Below are 15,193 nucleotides of genomic sequence, written 5' to 3'. Positions count from 1 at the left end.
CTAGAAAAGTTTTGCCTCCAATAATTCATGTTAATTTCTACTTGATTGTGAAGAAAATATTTTTCTTTATAGACTACATGCATAGAAATAATTTTTATCTGGGGATAACATGTGATAATACACTTGATCCTTTAAAGCAGGGGTCAGCAAACTACAGCCTGTGGGCCTAGCAGAATTAAGTAGTTGTGAAGAGATGATATGGCCTGCAAAATGTGAAATAGTCTCTGGACATTTATAGAGGAAATTTGCCAATCCCCGACTTAAAGTGTCAAAAAGAAAGTCAAACTTTCTTTTCGGCAAACTCAATTAAAATAAAGTTCTCCTTTATATAAAAGAGAAATCTTGTTCTATAAATTTGATAGAACCAAAAGATGAGATAAAATGCTTAGAACTTTTCCTGTGCTTTCTAGATGATGGAAGCCTCTTTGTATGACAAAATTATGGACCAGCAACGTCTTGAACCAGAGTTCTTCAGAGTTGGATTTTATGGAAAAAAATTTCCATTTTTCTTAAGAGTAAGTAATATACTATTTAATTTGCTTTCATAGTTCTCATATAGATATCCCAATCAAGAAAACTGAGATGTTAATGACATTTTATATGACAAGTAATAATATGCATGAGACTTTTTTTAAACTTTTACTTTGCAGACACTATATTAATCTAGAATGCCTTGTTTAAATAATTTCCGAGCTAGCAATCAACCCCTTCCTAAATTTAGTATATTTTGTGAGCAATCTTTGATAATTATAGTTTCCCTTGTCTGATACCCACTATTTTAATTCAGTGTGCAATTTCCATCAAGTTAGTATTAGAAAAAAAATGGTGGGGCACTGCAGGAGGCTCGGAGTTGCAGAGTATCGAAAGCAATGCAGTTTCACATCATGTGAAAACCCTACCTCCAGCACCATGTAAAGAGTGTTGTTTGGCCATTTTGATGAATTTGTAAAAAGATAAATGTCACCCAGCAAAGAGACCCAATTTATTGGTAGTATAAACTCAATTTCTACAAAGGGAAAACTTTTAGACATTCTAAGACACCTACAAGATAATAAAATATTCAACTCCATTCTTTTCATTTTTCACATTCTGCCAAGTAGTGTCTTCTATGCTTGAATATTTATTGAACACTTCAGTATATACACCTTCCTTGTACAAAAACATTGCTTAAAAGAGCAAATGTAATTCCCCAAGCAACTAAGGAAAGGTATCTGGGATAGTTTATAAAATTGAATCAATTGTTACAACTTTAGTTCTCAATATACAAATATTTTGATGTTTGTGTTTACCTAAATCTTGCCTGTCAGCACATATGACAGAATACTAGGATGGGTGTACTTGGAGAAGAAGAGAAAGATTTCACTTTATTGTTTAATAATCATTATCTGCCTTTCAGAATGAAAAAGACAGATAGGTAGATCCCAAAATATCCAATACAGGTTCATTTTAGTATCACATGGAACAAATGTTTTCTTTAGTCAGTTGAAATGACCATGCATTTGGGTGCTACACAGACATAATGTGAAATCTCCTTGTTGCATTAAAAGAGACTCCACACAGTGTAGTGGGTGGTCACAAAGCTGACTCTGCAGGTGGGCCTGCCTAAAACTGGAGGAAATCTTGATTCCTGATCAAAAACAGCAGCAAGTAGGCACAGTGGCACCCTGTAATCCCAAGAACTTGGGAGGCTGAGATAGGAATATCACTTGAGTCCAGTTCCAGACCAGTCTGGACAACAGAGCAAGACCCCCAAAAAAAGAAAATTAAAAAATGGCAAAGTCAGAATACATGTTGAATTTAAAAGACTACGTTTTGGAGGTGTAGCTGGTCCCAAGCTGTTATGAGCAACCCCCTAAGGACTGCAGATGGCCTGGATCCAGGTTCTGAGTAGAGCAGCAGACAGTCTAGAGCTATAGTCACACAGAGGACTGGGGATTGCACAGCAGGGTCTAGACGCGACCCTGCCACAGTAGGTCGTCTCCCTCTGTTGGCACAAACAGACATGACACTGTTGGCAGAGTCACGTCTGAAAGATTATAATTAAAAGTATAAAGTTTTAAAAAATTAGAAGTAGTTTAAGAGTCATAATTTTAAAGAGTTTAGCAAATTGGAAAACTGCATTAGCAAATAGAATAAATTTTGTTAAAAAGTCAATTAGAATAAATCAATCTTCTATATCATCCTTCTTTTAAAAATAGCTTTCCTGGGTATAAATGGCATTTGCTTCACAATGAAAGGGAAGGGTCCCCCTCTATTGGTTTCTAAAGGGCACTACACTCTTCAGAATCCCGGAGCCTGACCTTTTTTTAAGTCTGTTCTTGGATTTAACAGCAAACAAATATCAACATTAAAAACTTCCTTTTGGCCAGGCACAGTGGCTCACACCTGTAATCCCAGCACTTTGGGAGGCCAAGGCAAGAGAATTGCTTGAGGCCAGAAGTCTTCTGTTGTTTGATCAATTTCCAAGATAAATTTTAGCACTCAAATACGTTTATCCACTTTTATAATCTAAGTAGGGATTTTTCCCCTCATGGAAAACGGGTTATTTGGCTGGGCACGGTAGCTCATGCCTGTAATCGCAGCACTTTGGGAGGCCAAGGCCAGAGGATCACTTGAGTCCAGGAGTTCAAGACCAGCCTGGGCAACATAGTGAGACCCCGTCTCTACTAAAAATTAAAAAAAATTGCCGGGTTTGGTGGCGTGCACCTGTGGTTCCAGTTTCTTGGGAGGCTGAGGCAGGAGGACTGCTTGAGCTCAGGAGTCAAAGCTTCAGTAAGCTGTGATTGAGCCACTGCACTCCAGCCTGGGTGACAGTGAGACCCTGTCTCCAAAAAAAAAAAAAGAAAAGAAACTGGGTTATTTAAAGAATATTAACGCAGAAGTTCTACTTCTATGTACATGCTTAAGAAAATGGAAAATATATATTTACACAAATACCTGTATTGGAATCTTCATAGCAGCATTATTCATAATAGCCAAAATGTAGAAACTGCCCAAATGTCTATTAACTGATGGATGGGTAAACAAAATACGGCATATCTATGCAATGATACTCAGCAATAAAAAGAAAGGAAATACTTATATGTGCTACAAAATGGATGAACTTTAAAAATACTATGTTAAGTAAAAGCTAGTCACAAAAGGCCAGCACATTGTATAATTCCATAATTGGCAAATCCATACAAACAGAAAGTAGTTTTGTGATTGGCTGGGGGAAGGGGAAAATAGGAAGTAACTGCTAGTGAGTAGCAGTTACTTTTTGACATGATGAAAAGATTCTGAAATTAAATTTTGTTAATGTTTGCACAACTCTATAAATATACTAAAAACCACTGAATTGCACATTTTTAAAAGGTGGATTTTGTTGTATATATCTCAATAAAGCTATGTTTTTTTCAGAAAAAAAAAGAGTACTGATAAGGAAGATGCTTTATTTCTTGGAGACCCAAATATCAGACCCAAAATTTCATTTTATTTTAAAATGGCTTCTTAATACCATTGAATGCCTGTATTCTTAAAGCAAATGCCCTGATTTTTACAAACTGTTATGTATAAGCATTGTTTTAAAATGTATTTCATTTACTAGGATATTCACATATTTATTTGGGGGCTCCTGTAATAGGCAGAGAGGGATGTATTGTCTTTTATTTTACCAAGCAAATTAATTATCTTTTGAGTAGAATTTTTAAAATACAGCATCAGAAATTGTAACTTTTATCTAGAAAGTTTTAAATCTAGAATTGTATGGGATCCACAATTATAGGTAGAGCCTGCCCTAACCTTGTGTTTTTCAAAAGATCATGATTTATTTAGGGGTTTGTGGGGAACCGTGGTAGGTTATCCAGCCCAGTTCCTGCTGTATTTCCTCTACCTGCCTGCAGCTGCCCTTTCCCTGCGGAAGAACTGAGCCTCTGCCCATGACTTGTTTCTCACTCCCTCTCTGTGGCCTGGAGTCCCTCTTTACGGCATTTTACATAAGAACCTCGTAGAGCAGAAAAACACAGAAAACCTTGGACCTCAGCTCCTCTAGGCCCCAAACTGATCTCCCCTTAACTTGAAGATCTCCAGGGCCTGAGATCCCACAAGTTTTCCTGGTCTTGGTAGCTCCTAGGTGTTTTTCCTGCGTACACTAGGCCATATTCAGAATAGAAAGGGCCCAGGGTTTGGACTCAGACCAGAATTTCAATCTAGTACACATGGACAAAGTATTTCAAGACATTAAGCCATGGCCAGGCATGGTGGCTCACACCTGTAATCCCAGCACTTTGGGAGGCCGAGACAGGCAGATCACCTGAGGCCAGGAGTTCAAGGCCAGCCTGGCCAACACAGTGAAACCCCATCTCTACTAAAAATACAAAAATTAGCTGGGCATGGTAGTGCACACCTGTCATTCCAGCTACTCGGGAGGCTGAGGCAGAAGAATTGCTTGAAGTTGGGAGACGGAGGTTGCAGTAAGCTGAGATCATACCACTGCATGCCAGTCGGGGCAAGAGAGTGAGACTCCATCTCAAAAAAAAAAAGACTTTAAGCCCTGGTTCCCCAATTATAAAATGCAGTGTTGTAGGGGGCACTGACTACCTCTCAAGCTTGTATGAGTTAATAAGACGTGCAGTGTGCTTCATCAATGACTGTGCTCAATTACAACTTCATTATCATTAAAATGTCAGAGATCCGTCATATCTAATCAGATCATTCAGGTACTTTTTGGAAACCTTCTCATCTTTCCAGCTGTCTTAACCTACCTCAGAAATAACCTTCACCATTCTTAACTGAAGGAGAGCATCATGAACGGCAGAATACACACACACACACACACACACACACACACACACACATAAAAACAAAACAAAAAGCAGACAATAAATTTACTTTTCCTCCAAATTGTGAAATTACCCACATGAATTTGATATGTACTTTATAAAAATAATCTTTACACATGTGCTTATTAACATTTAGAGGGATACTTTTTTGTTTTGTTTTGTTTTTATACTTTGGTGCTCTGAGAATCCACCTCTTTGCACCCATGCAAGTGAACCGGGAAGAGTGAGGCATTCTGTTGGGTCTTATTAAATGCAGTAGAGAGTGAACTCATGATCTTTATCTGCATTTTTAACAGTTGGGCAAACTTTTCAGATTGTTCCAGTGTATTTTGTCTTGGTATGGGGCAAGTGTCTTGGTATGGTCAGTTACTGCCAGTGTCATGTTTTTTGGCTCTGTCTGTAATCCACTCGGCTATATAGCCCTAATTTCTTTTTTGCTTTCATCTCCAGAATAAGGAGTTTGTGTGTCGAGGGCATGACTACGAGAGGCTGGAAGCCTTCCAACAGAGAATGCTGAACGAGTTCCCCCACGCCATCGCCATGCAGCATGCCAACCAGCCCGATGAGACCATCTTCCAGGCAGAAGCTCAGTGTATCCGTACCTACAAGGGCTGGACTCAGTGAGATTGCACTGGCTCTTAGCTGCAGAGCATTTTCATGCAAGATTGTTCCTTTCCAATAGCCACATCCTTACTGCTCCCTCTTTCCCATCATCTTAATTTTAGCTTTAACTCCTTCTGAATAGAACTTAATTGTTCTATTTATTATCTTGATGTCAGTTGAAAGAACTCTCTTGAAAGAATTTTTCCCTTTTAATTAAACCTCTTGTATAGCTCAACCCTGCCTTTAAAGCTCTTTTTTAGTGATATCCTTTAGAATAATCTTCCTTTGACATATCCTGTGGAAACTGCTTAAGTTCAAGAAAATCATAGTATTATGTTTACTGGCACATATTATTTGCCCCTCCCCCCGCCCTGATATTTGTATTCTAGAATGAGGAATGGAAGAGAAAGAGCTACTCCAGTATCTTTTGGGGGCTTTTAGCTATGGCATCCTGAACAGCCTTTAATCATTGCTGTATAATTCATACTCTTATTGTCTAAACACAAACAACTGAGCTGAAATTATATAGGTGTTAGAGACAAAGGCAGTTCACCCCAGCACTCTTTTCTGAACCCCTCTGCCTTTTCCTGAAACTGATGGTCTTAAAAAACACTTTTAAAACTTCCACTGACAATTATGAATACCATTTCAAAGCGGAAACCAAAATGTAAGACATGCAAGAAAGTACATAGGAAAAATATTTTGCTATCTTTCTTTAAATAAGAAGAGAAGGAGGTAAATATACAAGTTAATATGATACTCCTTTAATGTAATTTTTAAAAATATAAACTATAACTAAACACCCTGCATATGAATACAAGATTTGGGAGAGCAGTTATCACAGATGTGGGAAGGCGAGGGACACAGATAATCACACAGATAAATGTAAGTCATCGTCAGCATTCTAGTTTCTGTCTTTGGTCATGGTTGCATAGGTATTTACATGTTATTATAAGCAAACAATAAATTTAAATGTGTCATGCACAGACTAAGAGATGTCTCATCAACAAGGATTAGGATTATCCTAATTCTGAGTACCTAAGGCCCAAACCATTCCCATCTACCTACCTACACACACACACACACACACACACACACACACACAAATTAGTGATATCTAAATTCATAGGTCATGAAAATTTCATCTTGGAAATTTCAAGCTGATACTTCACCTACCTGGAACTAGTTCAAGACCTGTAGTTTGAGAAGTGATTTGCTAGAACTGAGTTCTTGGCATCTTCTTGGTAATTTTTTTAATGACTTCAACTGAAATGGAAACAGAAGATTGTTACCCATCCCTTCTCTCTGCCATAGCTCAGCCCGAGCCAGACTTCCATGGAGTTTGCCAAGTCAGGTTCTCTCCTTGACTCTTTAATCCTAGATTTGCAGATATATGCTGTGACTCCCATTCCGGAGAGCCAGGAGGTCCTGCAGAGAGAGGGTGTTCCGGACAACATCAAAAGCTTCTATAAAGTGAATCACATCTGGAAATTCCGCTATGACCGACCATTTCACAAAGGCACAAAAGATAAAGAGAATGAATTCAAGGTACCATGCAATTCTTATTACATGCTAACTCCTCAGATAGACTGCGAGCCCCTTGGGGCGCAACCCTTGGTAAATATTTACTCAGAATAGTGTCAAGTGACAGAAACAGAAGGGACTATATAAATCATTTAGTCTAGTGGTTCTGCAGCTCCACGTGCATCAGAGTGACATGGAGTGCTCCCTAACCAAGCAGATTCTGGTGCCCAGCTCAGGAATTCTGACTCAGTTGGTCTGGGAGGAGGTCCTAAAATCAGCTTTTTTGTAACAATTCTAATGCTGGTGGTTCTTAGACCAGTCTTTGAGAACTCCTGGCTGAAGTCAGTCCTCTCATTCATTTATGTTGAACCAATTGTGGGAACCTTGGGATGTTTATTTTCATGTAAAGTTCAATGAATAAAGAATACGTAATGAACAGAGAAAAGGAGTTCCTGAAGACAGAGAACAGTTGGGTAGACTGCTGGTATGTTGGGTAAGTTATGTGCCATCTTTGCTGCTTGTTCTTGTTAGAACAGTGTGTAATTAGAATTTCTCAGGACTCCGAGTAAAAGCAAATCTTCAAATTGTGTATGTTGAGTTCTCTGCTCTCAGTAGTTCCAACACACCTTCCTACTTCAGCACCCTCAGCCAGAAAGGGACAAGGTTTCTCATAGCCCCACTGCAGAAAAGAGGCAAGATTGTTCAGTAGATAGAGTCTGCCCCTTTCTTTGCAAACAATGACATAGTGAGACCCCCCCCAGTTAGTATTTCATACCTAAACAAAGAATGCAAAATTAGCTTATTTTTGTTAGTTAATTGGCTTAGCATTTTTCATCACAGATGATCCCTGCTTAAGCTAGGAAATGTGCTCCTAACACAATTGTCTCATGTTAACTCACTTGGTCAGCTCTGCCAGTGTCAGTTCCCAGTACTCCCCGAAGTACTTCCAGGGATCATTCACAACCGAGAGGAGATCAGAAGGGGAAGGTTTTGCAGAGTTATGACAGGATTGAATAAAGAGCAGTCCCTTGTGCCCAGAGATTTGATGGGCTAAATATCAAGGCAAGGAGGCCACTGGAAAACAACAATGGGATAGTATTAAAAAGATCCATGATCATGTTCTTGTTTTTTCTGGAAACTTATTCTTTGTGCCTTCCAAAATCAGTTAAAGAAGATATAGCTAGTTGATGATATTGTTCTTCTTGCAGTTGCTTTTAGTGAAAACATGGTCAGAAATCACTGAAATCAGGCAATTGACTTGTTCAAAGTCACCTTCTAGTTACCGGTAGCTCCAGTCCTAGAACTCACATTTTCTGCCTCCTTCTCCATTGTTTTTTCCACCGTACTACATTTCCTTGTGGCTGTCACTTTAAATCTGTATCAGTGGTGCAGCAATCTCCCTAAAAAATAATAATAATAAATCTGGCTCCTGATTCCTCTGCTTTATAGCCCTCAGAATCTGGCTCCAAACTGCCCTCCAGAAGCCTCATCTCCACCACAACCCACTCACCCCTCCTCCCTCTCAGCCTCCACGACACTCAGCTTCTCTCTTCCTCTCCCGCCAAGCCCTTTTGCAAGCTGCTCCTCTTGCCAGCGCTGCTACCCCCACTCTCCTCCTGGCAAACTCCTACTCACTCCTCAGAATGCAGCTCACGCATTGCCCCCTCTGAGAACTGCTGTCCTCCTCCCCCAGGCTGGCGTGTGTGCCTGCATCCCCCTCTGTTGGCCCCCAGAGCCTTGAACATCCCTTTCTCTTCACTCTGAGCTCTTATTCATCTGCTTACCTCCCTGTCACCACCAGAACACTGCGAGCTCTTGTCACAGGATCTCTGCCCTATTCATCTCAGCACAGCTTGGCTGGCTCAAAGAAACTCTTCCATTTTTTTTTTGTAGTGGTTAGAGTAAATGGCACTATTTCAGGAATTTTGTAAAGTATATTATCCTCTTGGGAATACACTTGGTTTAAGTAAGAAAGATGAGGCGTAGATACTAAAACCTGGTTGACAAAAAAGAAACCTGTCATCAACAGCAGCTAATAACAAAGGCGGCATGGTTTCACATGTCCTGGGGTTGCTCGTCCCGGCCAGAGGAAGCCCTGGCTCTAAAATACAGATTTGCCTCTATTAACAGCAGTTCAAACAAGCACAAGAAAATGTGGCACAGTAGATTTAGCAACTGACAAGGAGTCAGAGGTCCTGGTGGGTAGGTTCTAATGCTGGCTCTATCGGTAGTGTAGCTTTTGAGCAAGTCACATTGCTGCTTTAAGGCCTAGTGTCTTCAAAAAAATAATTTTTTTGAGACGGAGTCTCGCTCTGTCACCCAGGCTGGAGTGCAGTGGGGCGATCTCGGCTCACTGCAAGCTCCGCCTCCCAAGTTCACGCCATTCTCCTGCCTCAGCCTCCCAAGTAGCTGGGACTACACGTGCCCGCCACCACGCCCGGCTAATTTTTTTGTATTTTTAGCAGAGACGCGGTTTCACCATATTAGCCAGGATGGTCTTGATCTCCTGACCTTGTGATCTGCCCGCCTCGGCCTCCCAAAGTGCTGGGATTACAGGCATGAGCCACTGCACCCGGCTGTGTCCTCATCCTTAACATAGATCATGCTGTGTGGTTCCTAAAGCCTTTGCTTCCCTTAGGACTCTGTTATTCTAATCTTACATTGACAGGCTGATACATTGACTGGCTGACCCTTCTAGATCTAAATGGTTAGATGTTAAGGAGTGAAGAGAGTTTGAATTAGAATTTTGGAGAAATAGCAAAGAAAATAACATGATAGCCTATTTTTGTATTTTTAAGCTTGCTGTTTGAAGTAGGAGCTCATTTATTCCACATGGAAAAAAGTTTGATGATATACAGTGGAATTGTTAAAATCAGCTTCAGCAATCTCTCGCTGTGATAGTTTCATGAGTGCTTGAATGAAGACTAAAGAAAGGCTGACAGGAATAAGCAAAACCTGGTAACAGTGAGTGACAAACACTAGTCATGGAAGTAGCTAGAAAGAAGGGCAACTTGGGAGACTCAATGTGTTTTGTGTTTTGTAGAGTCTCTGGGTGGAGAGAACGTCATTATACTTGGTGCAGAGTTTGCCTGGCATCTCTCGCTGGTTTGAAGTGGAAAAGCGTGAAGTGGTAAGGATCAGAGCTTATTCTCAAGCACTTTCTCATCACAGTTGTTCACTTGGAGTTGTGCCGTGTATTCATTACTTCTCCTTTGACCCAGATTCTCTGGAAGCACTCATAGTAAAATAGTGAATGTTTATGGTATTGACCGCTATTACTAAGGCTGAGGTGAATATTAATATTATCCTAATGCGTCCAGATGGAGGAATTCCTTGAAAACAACTCAATTTGCTACATGTAAAAAACCTACTCAGGCCCTTGAGTTAGAAGACTTGGAATTCCAGCTCTCCTAATTACTATAGCTGTGTGACCTTCAATGCTTAGTGTGTCAGACCGGTGCTAATACTACCTGCTTTATGTTAATCATCATATCAAAGCTATAAGGTATATATTCTTATTCCTGTTTTTGCATTTTTTGACAAGAGGTCAAAAGCCTTTGCCAAAGATTACACACAAAGATGTTGAAGAGAGACTCCAACCCAGATATTTCTGATTCCAAAGCCAATTATATTAATCTCTTCTAGCAGTAGTTTTCTTACAGGCTGAAGGAGGCTAATGTCAAGTCTCTGCACAGTGCCCGATGCACAGTAAGTCTGTGTTGTTACAGTTCCCAGTAGAAAGGATGGCAGCGTATTAGTCTCACTGAGCAGTCCTGGGTGGAGCGCCTACTGTAGATCAGTGGGTGCCACTGTAGAACCTGGTAACCACAGCTCCCAAGAACCCTCCGGTTGTAAAATGTGACCCCAGCTCCAGTCCCCAGTTGTGGAGAGCAGGGAGAGCAACAGCTGAAGGCAGCCACATCCAGGGTGGGACCCCACCCAGCTGTCTGTGCTGCTCTTCCAGCGACAGCACCTCGATGTCAGCCACAGCCCTGCAGTCTCACAGCCTCCCTTGCTACATCCGTTATAGCCATTTATTAACTTTATTTCACTTGGTGTGAATGTTCATTTGTTTCACTGCAGAAATAATAATGTGTTTGTTGTTTTTGAGCCTGCATCTCACCCTTTCATTGCCATAGTTCTCTGATAGGAAGTGTGCCAATTGTGCAAATATAAAGTAATTCATACCTTATTTAGGTCACAAGCCTGTTCTGTCAATCCAGAAGAAAGAACAGCTCCTGACCAAATTGTTTTTCAAGAATTGTCTTACCTGAAATGTCTCAGCATTGAAATTACTCTCAGCCTATCATGTTCAATTAAGCTAAGGATTTAAAAATTAAAATTGAACTCTATTCAGCAGATTACATCAGTACAGTTGTATTCTGGTCCAGTCTGAGGTCCAGAGTCCCCAAAAGCTGGCTGCTTACATATTGTGCCCTGGTACCTTCCATGGAAGTGGGGAGACTGCTAAACACAGTGCTCAAAAAGTCTTATTATGCTTCCCGCTGAATGGCATGGGTCCAACTTATAGAAGTGTTTTTAGTCATCCAGGCTGCATTAATGATTCAGAGAGCCTTTAGCTACTTACTACCCAGAGCATTAAATCCTGTGAAGTCTCACCAATGGTCCTAGCCCTTGGAAATGTCATACACACATACGATGCTAATAAAAAATAGCACGCTGATAATGATAAAAGGAGCATTACTAAACACAACCTTTCAAACATCAGCTCCCTACTTTATTAGAATATGTAATCTTATGTTCTGGCAAATGGAACAAATCAAATTCAGCTGTTTTGTTCCCTGAACACAGCCCGCTCTTAACAGCTTTTGTGTTTTTCTCTTGTTCTTGCTGCCTAGAATGTCCTCACTGTCGATTAAAGCTATTGGTTTCCTGGTTTAACTCCTAGTGTAGAAGGTCTTCAAGAACACGGACAGGTAGTAGGTACTAAATACAAATACATCGTGTTGAATTGAAATTCCTCATCTGCAGATGTCAGCATCTGAAAACCAAGAGATGTTTTCATTTGTTCGGCTCCAAAGCTCATTTGCTAATAATACACCCAAGCTTTTCTAATGCAAGTCCATTTATTAACTTTATTTCACTTAGTGTGAATGTTCATGTGTTTCACTGTAGAAATATTATATTTCCTTTTTTTGTTTTTGAGACTGGGTCTTGCTCTGTCACCCAGGCTGGAGTGCAGTGGCATGATCATGGCTCACTGCAGCCTTGACCCCCTGGGCTCAAGTGATCCTCCCACGTAGCTGGGACCACAAGCATGTGCCACCACAACTGGCTAATTTTCTGATTTGTTGTAGAGATGAGGTGTCATGATGTTGCTCAGGCTAGTCTCGAGATCCTGGACTCAAACAATCCTCTAGCCTTTGTCTCCCAAAGTGCTGGGATTACAGGCATAAACCACCATGCCCAGCCTTATTAATGTAATGCATTTGATTAAAGGAACCTGCCCTAGATCCTGCTAGGGGTTACATAATATACCATATATGGCCCTATACTGCCTTTCTAAAATCTGAAAAGTTCTTAATTCTGAAACATGTGGCACCAAAGGTTTCAGATGAAATTGGGGACCTTTATTTTCTAAATCATAATAGACCCGCCAATAGCTTATCAACTTTTGTTAAGATATCAATGCCTTTGAACTATTGTTTCCTCTGTAGTTTAGTCTTTTCAAAACCCAAAAAAAGTGTTTTTGTCCTGATTAAAAAATAAGCTCATTTCAGCTGGGTGCCATGGCTCACCTGTAATCCCAGCACTTCGGGAGGCTGAGACAGGTGTATCACCTGAAGTCAGAAATTCAAGACCAGCCTAACCAACACGGTGAAACCCCGTCTCTACTAAAAATGCAAAAAAGCAGCCGGGCATGGTGGCACGCACCTGTAGTCCCAGCTACTTGGGAGGCTGAGGCAAGAGAATTGCTTGAACCGGGGAGGCAGAGGTTGCAGTGAGCTGAGATCACGCCACTGTGCTCCAGCCTGGGCAACAAGAGCGAAACTCTGTCTCCAAAAAAAAAAAAAAAAACCTAAGCTCATTAAAAAAATTTTAATCAAGACAAACATTTATAGTTTAGAATCCATAAATGATTTTTTAAAAATCCAACTAAAGATCACGAGAATATTGTCATACCACATCCTGCCCATCAGAAAACAATGTGCCTCTTTCTCAATACTGTGTACCCAGAATCTAACCACTCCTCAGCTCCCCCACTGATAGCGCCACCTAGTGCCTGATTACTGCAGTAGCCTCGTAAAAGATTTGCTTTCCCCCCTCCCCTTATCCCTGTAGTCTCTTCTGTACATGGCAGCCAGTGACCTTTTTAAACTTAAGTTATAGCATACAAAAATAGAGAAAATGTATAATGATATAATGAACCTGACTTACCCATCACTGCTCCAACAGCCATCAAAAAGGCCAATTTTGTTTCATCTACACGTCTACCCGCTCCCTCTCAACTGGACTATTTTGAGGTAAATCTCAGATGTCATATCACTTCATCTACAAATATTTTAGTATTCATATTTATTTTTTAAAACCTGAAATATTGTCACATTAAAAATGAACAATAATTACTTGATCATAAAATGTACGGTGTTCATTCACACTTTACCAAGTCTTTTATTCTGCATTTGAGACCAGCCTGGGCAATGTAGTAAGACACCATCTCAACAGAAAATTTAAAAAATTAGCCAGCGTGGTAGCATATGTCTGCAGTCCTAGCAACCTCCTACTCCAGAAGTTGAGGCCAGAAGATCACTGGAGCCCAGGAGTTTGAGGTTACAGTGAACTATGATCATACCACTGTACTCTAGCCTCGGTGACAGTCTCAACCCTCTTTTTAAAAAAAAAAAAAAAAAATTATATATTTTTAGGCCAGGCATGGCGGCTCATACCTGTAATCCCAGCACTTTGGGAGGCCAGCACAAGCAGATCACTTGAGGTCAGGAGTTCAAGACCAGCCTGGCCAACATGGCAAAACCCTGTCACTACAAAAAATACAAAAAGTAGCTGGGCATGGTGGATCACGCCTGTAATCCCAGCTTCTCAGGAGGCTGAAGCAGGAGAATTGCTTGAACCCAGAAGTTGGAGGTTGCAGTGAGCCAAGATTGCACCACTGCACTCCAGCCTAGGCGACAGAACAAGTGAGACTGTCTCAAAACAGGAAAAAAAAAATTATTTTTACTCTGTTATTCGAATCCAGATTTAAATAAGGGCCATGTATTGCAATTGATTTAAATGTCTTCTAAGTCTCTTTCAATCTATAAGTTTCCCCTTGCATCACTTTCCTTATTTTTTTGTTGAAGAAACTAGATTGTTTATCCTGAAATGTTTCCATACGTGTGGATTCTGCAGACTGCATCCCAGTGAAGTCATTTAACATGTTTCTCTGTCACCTGTATTCCTTGTAAATTGGTAGTTAGAAGTAGAGACTTGATAAAATGTTTTGCTTTTATTTTCACAAGACTACTTCATATTTGGTGTTATGTGCTACTGGTTGTCGTGTGTGTGTGTGTGATGTTGGCAGCCACTGGTGATCATTGACCAGATCCATTAATCTTTTATGGGTTGCAAAATGGTAATTTTTTTTCATGTTTATTTACTCATTGGAATACTCTGTAAAGAGAAATGTCCTCTCACTAAATATTTGATTACCCTGAGGTACAGGAAAGATAATGCTGTATTCTACAAAAGTGACCGGAGGGGTTGTTGTTTGGTTGGTTTTTAGTATCATTAGTAACTCATGGATATATTTGTTTTGTTTTAATCCATGGCAGTTATTCTTATTAAATTTAAAAATGTTCCATCTTTGCCTGTTGGGAGCATCTTCAAAATGGCTCCTGCGTCTTTTTTCACAGTATCCAAGTAGTCTTTGTTACTGAGCTAACACACAGGGTCTGATTGTCAAATTCGACGCAGGACTCAGCGACCCCTCCCAGCATCAAGCTTTACTAGTAATTTCAAGGCAGGCAGGATGCTCAGATAAAGCAGCGAGATTTCTGAGACATCACACATCGTCTGCTAGGTCCTTCTTCCCCACATCAGTAATAATTCAGAATTATAGGTGGAGTCCCTGAGGTTCATAGGGTTCCTCATTCAGAAGCACATTTAAATTATGAAGTGTCAGTTATGAAACATTCCATTTTCTGCTCCAGAGAGTTAGTTGTAAAGCTTCTCAGGGACATTCTATAATCATGCCTCATGGATTCTGGTTTATTTACTTAAAGAAATCC

At 40.3% G+C, this 15,193-nt stretch overlaps 1 protein-coding gene across 6 annotated transcripts in view; it reads left to right on the top strand.

Annotated features, from left to right (window-relative positions):
- Positions 1-15,193, top strand: part of DOCK4 (dedicator of cytokinesis 4) — a 525,542-nt gene that overhangs the window by 486,328 nt on the left and 24,021 nt on the right. For all 6 annotated transcript variants that reach the window (XM_054559683.1, XM_024249890.3, XM_054559685.2 and 3 more), the window contains 4 exons: positions 411-515; positions 5,271-5,412; positions 6,805-6,971; positions 9,991-10,077. In XM_054559683.1, coding sequence (XP_054415658.1) covers positions 411-515; positions 5,271-5,412; positions 6,805-6,971; positions 9,991-10,077 — 501 coding nt within the window. The remainder of the gene's footprint in view (positions 1-410; positions 516-5,270; positions 5,413-6,804; positions 6,972-9,990; positions 10,078-15,193) is intronic.

The sequence above is a fragment of the Pongo abelii genome, chromosome 6 (genome assembly GCF_028885655.2).
Source record: "Pongo abelii isolate AG06213 chromosome 6, NHGRI_mPonAbe1-v2.0_pri, whole genome shotgun sequence".
NCBI classification, from domain to species: domain Eukaryota; kingdom Metazoa; phylum Chordata; class Mammalia; order Primates; family Hominidae; genus Pongo; species Pongo abelii.
The sequence above is the reverse complement of the archived record's forward strand: the minus strand, read 5'-3'. Positions and strand labels throughout refer to the sequence as shown.